Source organism: Jaculus jaculus, chromosome 1 (genome assembly GCF_020740685.1).
Source record: "Jaculus jaculus isolate mJacJac1 chromosome 1, mJacJac1.mat.Y.cur, whole genome shotgun sequence".
Lineage (NCBI taxonomy): Eukaryota > Metazoa > Chordata > Mammalia > Rodentia > Dipodidae > Jaculus > Jaculus jaculus.
In genome coordinates, this window is record NC_059102.1 from 122943176 (window position 1) to 122957506 (window position 14331).

The 14331-nt window shown below is 38.5% G+C and overlaps 1 protein-coding gene across 1 annotated transcript in view; it reads right to left on the minus strand.

The window, feature by feature from the left end:
- Positions 1–14331, minus strand: part of Shoc1 (shortage in chiasmata 1) — a 104276-nt gene that overhangs the window by 63444 nt on the left and 26501 nt on the right. The window contains exons 8-9 of the mRNA XM_004657009.2: positions 14223–14324; positions 4651–4759 (exon numbers count right to left, since the gene is read on the minus strand). Coding sequence (XP_004657066.2) covers positions 4651–4759; positions 14223–14324 — 211 coding nt within the window. The remainder of the gene's footprint in view (positions 1–4650; positions 4760–14222; positions 14325–14331) is intronic.

The following is a 14331-nucleotide window of genomic DNA, read 5'->3' on the forward strand; positions in this document are numbered from 1 at the left end:
CGTAAGCCAGATGCACAATGGGGCACATGCATATGGAGTTCATTTGCAGTGGCTGGAGACCCTGGCACACCCATAGTCAGTCTCTCTCTCTTGAATTTGATGACATACATCAATCAAAAAATACATAAAAGAGATTTCTTAAAAAAGATTAACCATCTCTGTATCTTATAGACAAGTAGGAGTAATTAAACCTTGAGCCAAAATAAATCCTTCCTTCTTTTTGTAACAGTTCCACCTTGCTGAAATGAACTTCCAAACCAGACACAGTTTCAGGGAGGAAAGGAATTTATTTCAAGCTTAAATATCCAGAGGAAGTTCCATCAATAGTGGAATGAGATGGCTCTCTTTCACGGTTCCAAGGAGAGGAAGAGAGAGAGAGAGATCACCACATAGCCAGTACCGTAAGCAAGCATACTGCCAGAGCTCACAACTCCCTCTATATACCTTTGGGCTGGAATTCAGATCTGCCCAAGTGGAACACTATGGTAGGAGTCTGCTTTCTAGGAGCTGAAACTGAAAACTCACTTTTTTTGTTGTTTTGTTTTTCGAGGTAGGGTCTCTAGCCCAGGCTGACCTGGAATTCACTATGGAGTCTCAGGGTGGCCTTGAACTCACAGCAATCTTCCTACCTCTGCCTCCCAAGTGCTTGGATTAAAGGCGTGCACCACCACACCCAGCTTTGCAAACTCAATTTTTAAAAAATATTTTACTGCCATTTATTTAAGAGAGAGAGAATGAGTGGGGCCAGGGACTCTAGAAGCTGCAAATGAATTCAGATGCATGCACCAGTTTGTGCCTCTTGCTTATGAGGGTTTTGCAAAATAGAACCTTTGGCTTTGGAGGCAAGTGCCTTAACTACCAAGCCATCTCTCCAGCCTGCAAACTCAATTTAAAAAAATTTCTTTTTGTTCAGTTTTATTTATTTATTTGAGAGTGACAGAGAGAGAGAGAGAGAATGGGCACACTTCCAGCCACTGCAAATGAATTCCAGACGCGTGCGCCCTCTTGTGCATCTGGCTAACATGGGTCCTGGAGAATCAAGCCACGAACCAGGGTCCTTAGGCTTCACAGGCAAGAGCTTAACCACTAAGCCATCTCTCCAGCCCACAAACTCAATTTTAATAAAACACATGAGACTATGGGGCCAGGCCACACATTCAAAACTACCACATTCTTCCCCTGGCCTCCACAGATTCAGAACCATCTCACGTTGCAAACTGTATTCAGCCCAAGTTCAAAGGTCCCTATAGTCTTTACTAACTTTTTAAAATTTGTTTCTTTGAGAGCGACAGACAGAGAGAAAGAGGCAGATATATAGAGAATGGGTGCACCAGGGCCTCCAGCCACTGCAAATGAACTCCAGATGTATGCACCCCCTTGTGCATCTGGCTAACATGGGTTCTGAGGAATCAAGCCTCGAACCAGGGTCCTTAGGCTTCACAGGCAAGTGCTTAACTGCTAAGCCATCTCTCCAGCCCGTCTTTACCAATTTTAACAATGGTCCAAAGTCCCAATCCTCATCTGAGATTTAAAACTTTCTCTTAGCTATGAGTCATGTAAAATCAAAGCAAGTTATATACTTCCAACACATAATGGAACAGAATAAACATTTCCATTGCAATAAGGCATAACAAGGACTGACGAGACCAATGTAAAAAATCAATAACCATTCAGTGAATATCAAGAATTCGTATTTCAAGTTCAACATCCATAACCACAGATGGCAGTCTCTGGAATTTCTATCTCCATCCCTCCAGCTGGGCTGAGTGGTCAGGGGAAAACCTTATCTTGAGTCAATAGTGCTCCATGGTAGCATTTGCACAGTCCTGGTACATCTATCTTCACATCTCCATTACAAACTATGCTCCATTTTGCAATGGCCTCACTGGCCTCTAATAAGGGTTTATTTCAACCCCATTTCCCATCTGCTTCTCAACATCAGCTATTGGAACTGTGTGTACTTCATGACCCATTTGTATGCATTTTTCATGCTTCCAAAACCAGTATCAGGTATGCAACAACACAGCCATTTTAAGCTGGGCGTGGTGGCACATACCTTTAATCCCAGCACTTGAGAGGCACAGGTAGGAGGATCATCATGAGTTCGAGGCCACCGTGAGATTACATAGTGAATTCCAGGTCAGCCTGAGCTAGAGTGAGACCCTGCCTTGGGAGGGGGGAAAAAAAAAACTCAGCCATTTTGCTAATCCAGCGAAGATATAAATCATGACCTTGAAGAGTGAGGAGTTACTTCCTTTCAATTATTTCCTTTTAAAAGAGTTTGTATTCAGTCTTTCCTGAGTGGAATTCACCTCAGGCATCTTTTCCATTGTTTCAAAGTATGCTAGTTGGGCCATCCTTAAAGGTTATAGTAATCTGTTTAACAATAGCAGCTTTATCAATCTAAAATCAGCCTCTCTGCCAGTAACTTTAAACTTGCTTAGATTTTTCCAACTTTAAATTATACATCTTTCAGTTCTATATCCACCAAACATATCAGTGTGTTACTTTTAAAGTCAACATTGCTTAAATTCTCTAGGCATGGCCAGAACACAGCCAATCTTTATGCCAGTAGCCCAGTTCCAACAAAATTTTCTGCTATCTTTTCTTCACTCTTGAAAGTTCACAAGCCAATACAATTCTCTCTGCATTTAGCACCATTTTTTTTTTTTTTTTTTGAGGCAAGCCACAAAAGACTGGCCTTTTTAAAATGAGAGATAGCAAGAGTAAGAGAGAGATAGAGAATTGGTATACCAGGGCCTCTAGCCACTATCATCAAATTCAAGATGTTTCAGCCACCTTGTGTGTCTGGCTTACGTGGGATCTGAGGAGTCAAAAATAAAAAAGTCCTTAGGCTTTGCAGGCAAACATCTTAATCACGAGGCCATCTCTCCAGCCCTGCATTTAGAATTTTTAAACTCTTATCAGAACAGCCTGTAAAATTTGGCTTAACACACTGTCAGGTTTCTGCAGATGTGCATACCAAGTTCTGCCTCATTACTCTAGCACAAAAGTTCTAAAAGACCAAAATCCACATGGTCAGATTCATCACACAGCAACATCCCAGTCTCTAGTACCAAATTCTGTCATAGTCGGCTACAGGTTGCCCCATGTTCTTTTCCAAGTACATGGGGCCAAGTGACTAGACACTGAATTCTCTGGAACCTCGAGCCAAAACAAATCTTTCCTCTCAGACAATTCCACATTGCTGGGACAAACATCCAGCCAGACATAGTTTAGGGGAGGAACAGAATTTATTTCAAGCTTACATATCCAGAAGAAGTTTCACTAATGGTAGAAGAAGCTGGCTCCCTTTCACAGATCCAAGGAGGGAAAGAGAGACAGAGAGAGAGGGGGAGAGACTACCACATAGCCAGCACCACAAGCAAGCACATCATCACTAAAGCTCAAAACTCTATACACCTTTGGGCTGGAATTCAGATCTGCCTCAGTGACACACCCCCTGTAGGAGACTCCCTGCTAGGGGTTGAAAGTACAAATTCAATTTTATTAAAACAACTGAGTCTATGGGGCCATACATTTAAACTACAACACTCCTTAACTTGTTTCTATGAGGCATTTGGCTGAAGTAATGAAGAAAAAAAAAAACCCACAGAAAATGATTATTCCTAGGTATTTTTGGCTATGTTTATATTGAGAATTTGGAACAAAAAGCAGAGTGGGGGCTGGAGGGACTGCTTAGTGGTTAAGGTGCTTGCCTGCAAAGCTTAAGGATTCAGGTTCAATTCTCCAGATCTCACACAAGCCACATACACATGGTGGTGCATGCATCTGGGTTTTTTTTTCAGTGGCTAGAGGCCCTGGTGTGCCAATGCACTCTCTTTCTTCCTCTGTCTCTAATAAATAAATAAAATAAAATAAATTTTAAGTTTTTAAAAAGAAGTAGTGGGAGGATTTGCAACATATGCAGTCTGGTCAGAAAAGACTGGAGTTGATATTTGTAGACAATGAGGATATGGCTGTTTAAAAGAGTAGTGTCATTAGAGAGAAGCTAACCAAGCATTTTGCGCTAGGACAAAAAAAGTTGCTTTAGGCATTTTTTCTTGAGGTGCCTCAGGGATTGGCTATAACCCCAAAACCACAGGTTTCAAAGTATAAAATAGCAAACTCATATGACTTTTTGTTTAGACTTGGGAAGAAAAATCTATCCATATTACCAAGCTAGTCAGTACCCTTCTAGACAAAAATCAGTAATACTTGTGTTGTATATCCCCCTGTAAAAATATTTATCCATATAGCCCCTTAGCTGCTTAAAATGACATTGTATTATCTGATATTTTTCAAAGAAGCATCTTGGAAATTGTCTTTATATAGTGATTTCATTAAAAACTGCCTGTTCTGAATTACAACTTGAGTTCTAGACATAATCTTTTTCTTGTTTAACTTTTATTAATTTTAAAGCTACTAATTGACAATCTCCCTACACATACACGATGTATTCTAAACATAATCCTCTCCCATCACCCTTCCTTATCTCCTATCCCATTAATCTCCTCTATTGAGATCCTTCTTTACAACTATAGTCCTTCTTCATCTTGTTTTAGCCCTCGTATTATGCAGGTCTTTTGTAGGCAGTATCAACCACTGTGAGATCTGGCCTCTTTGTGACTAGTCATAGTCTTTACTTACATTTTACAAACAGCAGAAAATGGAAAAGTTTGCAGTCTTGTATATAATGACTTCACTGAAGAATCTTGCCTTGTGAAACTTAGATTAACTAGTGGCATTTCTAACTGTTCTGGAATATATAAAGATTTAAAAGTTATATAATACCATTTGAAGACAAATTTATAACTTTTTGTAAACAACAGTTATATTTAATCATTCTGTTGCAAAAAAATATTTCATTAAGAATCCCAGTTACTTGAGATATTAAAATAACAGTCCTAAATTTCTATCTATATAAGGAATTACCTATTTATCATATGATATCTTAACTATGTTAGTGGTAATTATTTTAAAAATACAGAGCTGAGCCAGGTGTGGTGGTACACATCTTTAATCCCAGCACTTGGGAGGCAGAGGTTGGAGGATCATTGTGAGTTTGTTTGAGTTTGAGTTCATCAGCCTGAGAATACATGGTGAATTCCAAATCAGCTCAGGCTAATGTGAGACTCTACCTCAAAAACACAAATAAACAAACAAACAAAAAACAAAACCAGAGCTGGGCATGATAGCATATGTCTTTAGTTCAGCTCTCTGGAGGCTGAGGAAGGAAGATTTCCATGAGTTCAAGGCCAGCCTGGAGTTACAGAGTGAGTTTCAGGTCTACAGTAAGACTATGCCTTGAAAAAAAATTGACAACTAAACTTTACCAAGTTCACTTATGTCAGATAAGTTCTAAAAGCTTTATGCATAATAACCATTTTAATTATTATGACAGCTTATGTTGTTAGTACTTAGAAGACAGTACTATTTCAATCTCTATAGTGAATTCTGTTGATTTTAAGCAGTGTTACAAAAGTAATTCATTTTAATGAACTCTATATGCCCTAGCACAGAGTTATAAGTTTATAGAATGGGCTTGAAAAAATAGAACTTCATTATTGATAGTTTAGTCATTTTAATAAAGTAATGAACTAACAAACAGATTATTAATGTGATCAATTATAAATATAACTAAATAACAGCCTGATCAATATGGTTTTAAAAATGATACCATTTGACATTACATTGGGACAAAAGATGATTCTGAGTTTCCAAATAGTAAGATAATGATGCAATAATGATAAGGCAGAGATTAAAAAGCTACAATTTTAACTGGAGAGGAGGTTCAGCAGTTAAAGGTGCTTGCTAGCAAAGCCTGACAGCCAGGGTTCAATTCCCTGGTACCCATGTAAAGCCAGATACACAAAGTGGCACATGTGTCTGGAGTTCTTCTGCAGAGGTGGGAGGCTCTGGCGTGCACATACACATTCACACACACACATATACATACTCTCTCTCTCTTTCATTTATATCTCTTTCTCTGTATGTCTCTCTCTCAAATAAATAAAAATATTTAAAAATCTATAGTGCAATAAAGATTAACAGGAAAGCTAACACTAAGATAAAATATATAATTTTACCTGATCTATATTTGAAAATTTGTATATTTTATATTTTTTTTTGAGAAAAGGAGAGAACCTTCTTTATAAGGAGACATTTTTTATTTATGAGAGAGACAGAGAAAGAATGAATGAATATGGGTGCTCCAGGTCCTGTTGCTTCTGCAAACAAACTCCAGATACATGCACCATTTTGTGTATCTGATTATACCTGGGTACTGGGTTATCAAAATCAAGCCATTAGGCTTTACAAACAAGTACCTTTAGCCACTGATATATCTCTTCAGTCATTTTATTTTTTTTTAAATATTTTTATTTATTGGGAAAGAGAGAGAGGGAGGAAGGGGAGAATGGGCATGCCAGGGCCTCCAGCCGCTACAAATGAACTCCAGGCATAGGTGCCACCTTGTGCATTTGGCTTACGTGGGTCCGGGGGAATTGAACCTGGGTTCGATTGGCTTTGCAGGCAAGCGCCTTAACCACTAAACCATCCTTCCAGCCCCAGTCCCTGTATTTTTAATATTAATGCTATGTCCTCTGCTTCTCTTCTCCAATATTGTAACTTTCTTCTAAATATCATTGGCTTATTTTTTTTTTTTTGTTAATAGGATTCTGATAGGACACATAAAAGGACAAGTAGGATTATAAAAACCATTTTTAAACATAAAATCTAATTCATAATAGACTACAAATGTGAATGTTTAATAATTTCACAACACAGACACAACCCTTGATAAAGTCAATAACCGATTCAATATTTGTACCTGGTTCATTAGACTCTGATTCATCTTGGCTTTGAATGGCCAAAATCTCTGTGGACCTCCAATTTATATCCTCAGTATCAATTTCATTATTGGTAGTAAGATCTAAAAGGAAATGAAAGCAACTCTGTCAACAAAGGTACCATTAGAGCCAGGTATGGTGGTGCACGCCTTTAGTCCCAGCACTTAGGAGGCAAAGGTAGGAGGATAGCAGTGAGTCTGAGGCCACTTTGAGAATATACAGTGAATTCCAGGTCAGCCAGGACTGGAGCAAATGAATGAGAATGTATGAATGTGGGTGCTACAGGGCCTATTGTCACTGCAAACAAACTGCATATATATGCACCACTTTGTGTATTTGGCTATACGTGGGTACTGGGGTATCAAAACCAGGCCGTTAGGCTTTATAAACAAACACCTTTAACCACTGAGACATCTCTTTAGCCCCTGTATTTTTAATAAAAATGCTATGCCCTCTGTTCTTCTTCTCCAATATTGTAACTTTCCTCTAAATATTATTGACTTTTTTTTGTTAATAGGATTCTGATAGGACATATAAAAAAACAACAAATAGGATTACAAAAATCAAATTGTAAACATAAAATCTGACTCATAATAGACAATAAATGTGAATGTGTAATACTTTCACACCATAGGCATGTCACCTTGAGAAAGTCAGTAACTGATTCAGTATTTGTACCTGGTTCACTGCACTCTGGTTCATTTTGGCTTTGAAAGGCCAAAATCTCTGTGGACCTCCATTTTATATCTTCAGTAACAATTTCATTATTGGTAGTAAGATCTAAAAGGAAATGAAAGAAACTCTGTCAACAAAAGTACCATTAGAGCCAGATGTTGTGGTGCATGTCTTTAGTCCCAGCACTCAAGAGGTAGAGGTAGGAGGATAGTAGTGAGTTTGAGGCCACTCTGAGAATATGCAGTGAATTCCAGGTCAGCCTGGGCTACAGCAAATGAATGAAATGAATGAATATGGGTGCTCCAGGGCCTGTTTCTATTGCAAACAAACTCCAGATAGAAACACCACTTTGTGCGTCTGGTTTCATGTGGGTACTGGGGTATCAAAGCCAGGCTGCCAGGTTTTGCAAACAAGCACCTTTAACCGGTGAGACATTTTCCAGCCTCTGTATTTTTAATGTTAATGCTATGTTCTCTGCTCCTCTTCTCTAATATTGTAACTCTCTTCTAAATATTATTGACTATTTTTTTTTGGCAATAGGATTCTGACAGCACAAACAAAGGGACAGATAATATGATGACAAGTAGGCTTAAAAAATCAAATTTTAAACATAAAATTTGACACATAATAGACTATCAATGTGAATGTCTGGTACTTTTCATCATAGAAATGTAACCCTTAACAAAATCAATGACTGATTCAATATTCGTACCTGGTTTATTGTACTCTGGTTCGTTCTGGGAGCTCCATTTTATATCCTCAGTATCAACCTCATTATTGATAGTAAGATCTAAAAGGAAATGAAAGAAACTCTATCAACCAAAGTACCATTAGAGCCAGGCGTGGTGGCACATGCCTTTAATCCCAGCACTAAGAAGGCAGAGGTAGGAGAGAGCAGTGAATTTGAGGCCAACCTGAGACTACATAGTAAATTCCAGGTCAACCTGTTCTAGAGCAAATGAATGAGAATGAATGAATATAGGTGCTCCAGGGCCTGTTTCCACTGTAGACAAACTCCAGTAACATGCACCACTTTGTGCATCTGGCTTTATGTGGGTACTGAGGTATCAAAACCAGGCAGTCAGGTTTTGGAAACAAGCACCTTTAACCACTGAGACATATCCTTAGCCTCTGTATTTTAGTGTTAATGCTATGCCCACTGCTCTTCTTCTCCAATATTGTAACTCTCTTCTAAATAATATTTACTTTTTTTGGTAGCAAGATTCTGATAGTACAAACAAACAGATAGATTAAAGGATGACAAGGAATATAAAAATTAAAATTTAAATATAAAGGCTGACATATAATAGACTATAAATGTGAATGTATGGTATTTAAAATTTTTTTATTTGAGACACAGAGAGAGAGACAGAGAAAGACAGAGAGAATTGGCACACCAGGGCCTCAGCCATTGAAATCAAACTCCAGGCTCTTATGCCACACAGCAGGCATGTGTGACCTCTTGCTTGCCTAACTCAAGTGCATCTGCTTAATGAGGAATGTGGAGAGTAGAACATGGTCCTTAGGTTTCTCATGCAATCACCTTAACCGCTAAGCCATCTCTCCAGGCCTTTTTTTTTTTTTTTTTTTTTTATTTTAGAGAGAGAGAGTATATGGTACTTCTGTGTCACAGATTGGTAAACCTTGACAAAGTAAATGAATGATTCAATATTCATACCTGGTTCTTTGCACTCTGGTTCAGTCTGGCTTTGAATGGCCAAAACCTCTGTGGGTATCCATTTTATATCCTCAGTATTAATTTCATTATTGGTAGTCAGTTCTAAAAGGAAATGAAAGAAACTCTGTCAACAAAAGTACTATGAGAGCCAGGTGTGGTGGTGCACGCCCTTAGTCACAGCACTCAGGAAGCAGAGGTAGGAGGATAGTGAGCTGCAAGCCACCCTGAGAATATACAGTGAATTCTAGGTCAGTCTGTTCGAGAGCAAACGAAAGAGAATGTATGAATATGGGTGCTCCAGGGCCTGTTGCTACTGCAAACAAACTCCAGATACATGCACCACTTTGTGCATCTGGCTCTATGTGGGTACTGGAGTATCAAAACCAGGCTGTTAGGTTTTAGAAACAAGCACCTTTAACCACTGAGACATATCCTTAGCCTCTGTATTTTTAATATTAATGCTATGTCCTCTGCTCCTCTTGTCCAATATTGTAACTTTCCTCTAAATATTATCGACTTTTTTTTGTTAATAGGACACATAAAAGGACAACAAGTAGGATTACAAAAATCAAATTTTAAGCATAAAATCTGACTCATAATAGACAGTAAATGTGAATGTGGAAGACTTTCACACCATAGACACATAACCCTTGATAAATTCAATAACTGATTCAATATTTGTACCTGGTTCATTGCACTCTGGTTCATCCTGGTTTTGAATGGCCAAAATCTCTGTGGACCTCCATTTTATATCCTCAGTAACAATTTCATTACTGGTAGTAAGTTCTGAAAGGAAATGAAAGAAACTCTGTCAACAAAATATCATTAGTGCCAGATGTTGTGGTGCATGCCTTTAGTCCAAGAACTCAAGAGGCAGAGGCAGGAGGATAGTAGTGAGTTTGAAGCCACTCTGAGAATATACAGTGAATACCAGGTCAGCCTGGGCTACAGCAAATGAATGAGAATGTATGAATATGGGTGCTTCAGGGCCTGTTTCTATTGCAAACAAACTCCAGATACAAGCAACACTTTGTGTGTCTGGCTTCATGTGGGTACTGGGGTATCAAAACCAGGCTGCCAGGTTTTGCAAACAAGCACCTTTAACCAGTGAGACATTTTCCAGCCTCTGTATTTTTAATGTTAATGCTATGTTCTCTGCTCCTCTTCTCTAATATTGTAGCTTTCTTCTAAATATTATTGACGATTTTTTTTTGGCAATAGGATTCTGATAGCACAAACAAAGGGACAAATAATATGATGACAAGTAGGCTTAAAAAAACCAAATTTTAAACATAAAATTTGACACATAATAGACTATCAATGTGAATGTATGGTACTTTTCATCATAGAAATGTAACCCTTAATAAAGCCAATGACTGATTCAATATTCGTACCCGGTTTATTGTACTCTGGTTCATTCTGGGAGCTCCATTTTATATCCTCAGTATCAACCTCATTATTGATAGTAAGATCTTAAAGGAAATGAAAGAAACTCTATCAACCAAAGTACCATTAGAGCCAGGCGTGGTGGCGCATGCCTTTAATCCCAGCACTAAGAAGGCAGAGGTAGGAGAGAGCAGTGAATTTGAGGCCAACCTGAGACTACATAGTAAATTCCAGGTCAACCTGTTCTAGAGCAAATGAATGAGAATGAATGAATATGGGTGCTATAGGGTCTGTGTCTATTGCAAGCAAACTCAAAACACATGTATGACTTTATGCAAATAGCTTTATGTGGGTACTGGGGTATCAAAACCAGGCTGCCAGGTTTTGCAAACAAGCACCTTTAACCACTGAGACATCTCCTTAGCCTCTGTATTTTTAATGTTAATGCTATGTCCTCTGTTGCTCTTCTCCAATATTGTAACTCTCTTCTAAATATTATTGACTTTTTTTTTTTGCTAGTAGGATTCTAATAGCACAAACAAAGGGACAGATGAAAGGATGACAAGGATTACAAAAACTAAATTTTAAATATAATGTCTGACACATAATAGACTATAAATGTGAATGTATGGTATTTAAAATTTTTATTTGAGACACAGAGAGAAAGACAGAGAACTGGCGCACCAGGGCCTTGGCCATTGAAATCGAACTTCAGGCTCTTTTGCCATCTAGTGGGCATGTGCAACTTTGCACTTTCCTCACTCTTCTCCATCTGGTTAATTTGGAAGATGAAGAGTTGAACATGATCCTTAGGTTTCTCAGGCAAGCGCCTTAACCACTAAGCCTTTTTTTTTTTTTTTTTTTTTCAGAGAGAGAGAAAGAGTGTATGGTACTTCTGTGTCATAGATTGGTAAACCTTGACAAAGTCAATGATTGATTCAATACTCATACCTGGTTCACTGCACTCTGGTTCAGTCTGGCTTTGAAGGGCCAAAACCTCTGTGAGTCTCCATTTTATATCCTCAGTATTAATTTCATTATTGGTAGTCAGTTCTGAAAGAAAATGAAAGAAACTCTGTCAACAAAAGTACTATGAGAGCCAGGTGTGGTGATGCATGCCTTTAGTCCCAGCATTTAGGAGGCAAAGGTAGGAGGATAGCAGTGAGCTCGAAGCCACCCTAAGAATATACAGTGAATTCTAGGTCAGTCTGTTCGAGAGCAAACGAAAGAGAATGTATGAATATGGGTGCTCCAGGGCCTGTTGCTACTGCAAACAAACTCCAGATACATGCACCACTTTGTGCATCTGGCTCTATGTGGGTACTGGGGTATCAAAATCAGGCCGTTAGGCTTTATAAACAAACACCTTTAACCACTGAGACATCTCTTTAGCCCCTGTATTTTTAATATTAATGCTATGTCCTCTGTTCTTCTCCTCCAATATTGTAACTTTCCTCTAAATATTATTGACTTTTTTTTTTTGTTAATAGGATTCTGGTAGGACACAAAAGGACAACAAGTAGGATTACAAAAATCAAATTTTAAGCATAAAATCTGACTCATTAATAGACAATAAATGTGAATGTGGAAGACTTTCACACCATAGACACATAACCCTTGATAAATTCAATAACTGATTCAATATTTGTACCTGGTTCATTGCACTGTGGTTCATTCTGGCTTTGAATGGCCAAAATCTCTGTGGACCTCCATTTTATATCTTCAGTAACAACTTCATTATTGGTAGTAAGATCTAAAAGGAAATGAAAGAAACTCTGTCAACAAAATATCATTAGAGCCAGTTGTTGTGGTGCATGCATTAGTCCCAGCACTCAGGAGGCAGAGATAGGATAGTAGTGAGTTTGATGCCATCCTGAGAATATGTAGTGAATTCCAGGTCAGTCTGTTCGAGGGCAAATGAATGAGAATGTATGAATATGGGTACTCCAGGGCCTGTTGCTATTGCAAACAAACTCCAGATACGTGCACCACTTTGTGAATCTGGCTTTATGTGGGTACTGGGGCATCAAAACCAGGCTGCCAGGTTTTGCAAACAAGCACCTTTAACCACTGAGATGTCTTTCCAGCCTCTGTATTTTTAATGTTAATGCTATCTTCTCTGCTCCTCTTCTCTAATATTGTAACTCTCTAAATATTATTGACTTTTTTTTTTGCTAATAGAATTATGATAGCACAAAGGGACAGATAAAATGATGACAAGTAAGCTTAAAAAATAAATTTTAGCCGGGCGTGGTGGCGCACGCCTTTAATCCCAGCACTCGGGAGGCAGAGGTAGGAGGATCGCTGTGAGTTCGAGGCCACCCTGAGACTCTATAGTGAATTCCAGGTCAGCCTGGGGTAGAGTGAGACCCTACCTTGAAAAACCAAAAAAAAAAAAAATAATAATAATAATAAAAATAAATTTTAGCTGGGTGTGGTGGCGCACACCTTTAATCCCAGCACTCGGGAGGCAGAGGTAGGAGGATTGCCATAAGTTCAAGGCCACCCTGAGATGACAGAGTAAATTCCAGGTCAGCCTGGACCAGACTGAGACCCTACCGCAAAAAAAAATCAAATTTTAAACATAATAGACTATCAATGTGAATGTATGGTACTTTTCATCATAGAAATGTAACCCTTAATAAAGCCAATGACTGATTCAATATTCGTACCTGGTTTATTGTACTCTGGTTCGTTCTGGGAGCTCCATTTTATATCCTCAGTATCAACCTCATTATTGATAGTAAGATCTTAAAGGAAATGAAAGAAACTCTATCAACCAAAGTACCATTAGAGCCAGGCGTGGTGGCACATGCCTTTAATCCCAGCACTAAGAAGGCAGAGGTAGGAGAGAGCAGTGAATTTGAGGCCAACCTGAGACTACATAGTAAATTCCAGGTCAACCTGTTCTAGAGCAAATGAATGAGAATGAATGAATATAGGTGCTCCAGGGCCTGTTTCCACTGTAGACAAACTCCAGTAACATGCACCACTTTGTGCATCTGGCTTTATGTGGGTCCTAGGGTATCAAAACCAGGCTGCCAGGTTTTGCAAACAAGCACCTTTAACCACTGAGACATCTCCTTAGCCTCTGTATTTTTAATGTTAATGCTATGTCCTCTGTTCTTCTTCTGCAATATTGTAACTCTCTTCTAAATATTACTGATTTTTTTTTTTTTTTTTGCTACTAGGATTCTGATAGCACAAACAAAGGGACAGATGACAAGGATTACAAAAATTAAAATTTAAATATAAAGCCTGACACATAATACAGTATGAATGTGAATGTATGGTACTGAAAATTATTTTTTTAAATTGAGACACAGAGAGAGCGAGAAAGAAAGACAGAGAGAATTGGGACACCAGGGCCTCAGCCATTGAAATCAAACTATAGCCTCTTATGCCACCTAGTGGGCAAGTGTGACCTTGTGCTTGCCTCACTCTTGGGTATGTGGCTAATGTGGAATATGGAGAGTTGAACATGGTGCTTAGGTTTCTCAGGTAAGCGCCTTAACCACTAAGCTGTCTCTCCAGGCCTTTTTTTTTTTTTTTAATTTTAGAGAGAGTATGGTACATCTGTGTCATATATTGGTAAACCTTGATAAAGGCAATGAATGATTCAATATTCATACCTGGTTTATTGCACTCTGGTTCATTCTGGCTTTCAATGGCCAAAATCTCTGTGGAGCTCCATTTTATATCCTCAGTATCAATCTCAATATTGGTAGTTGGATCTGAAAG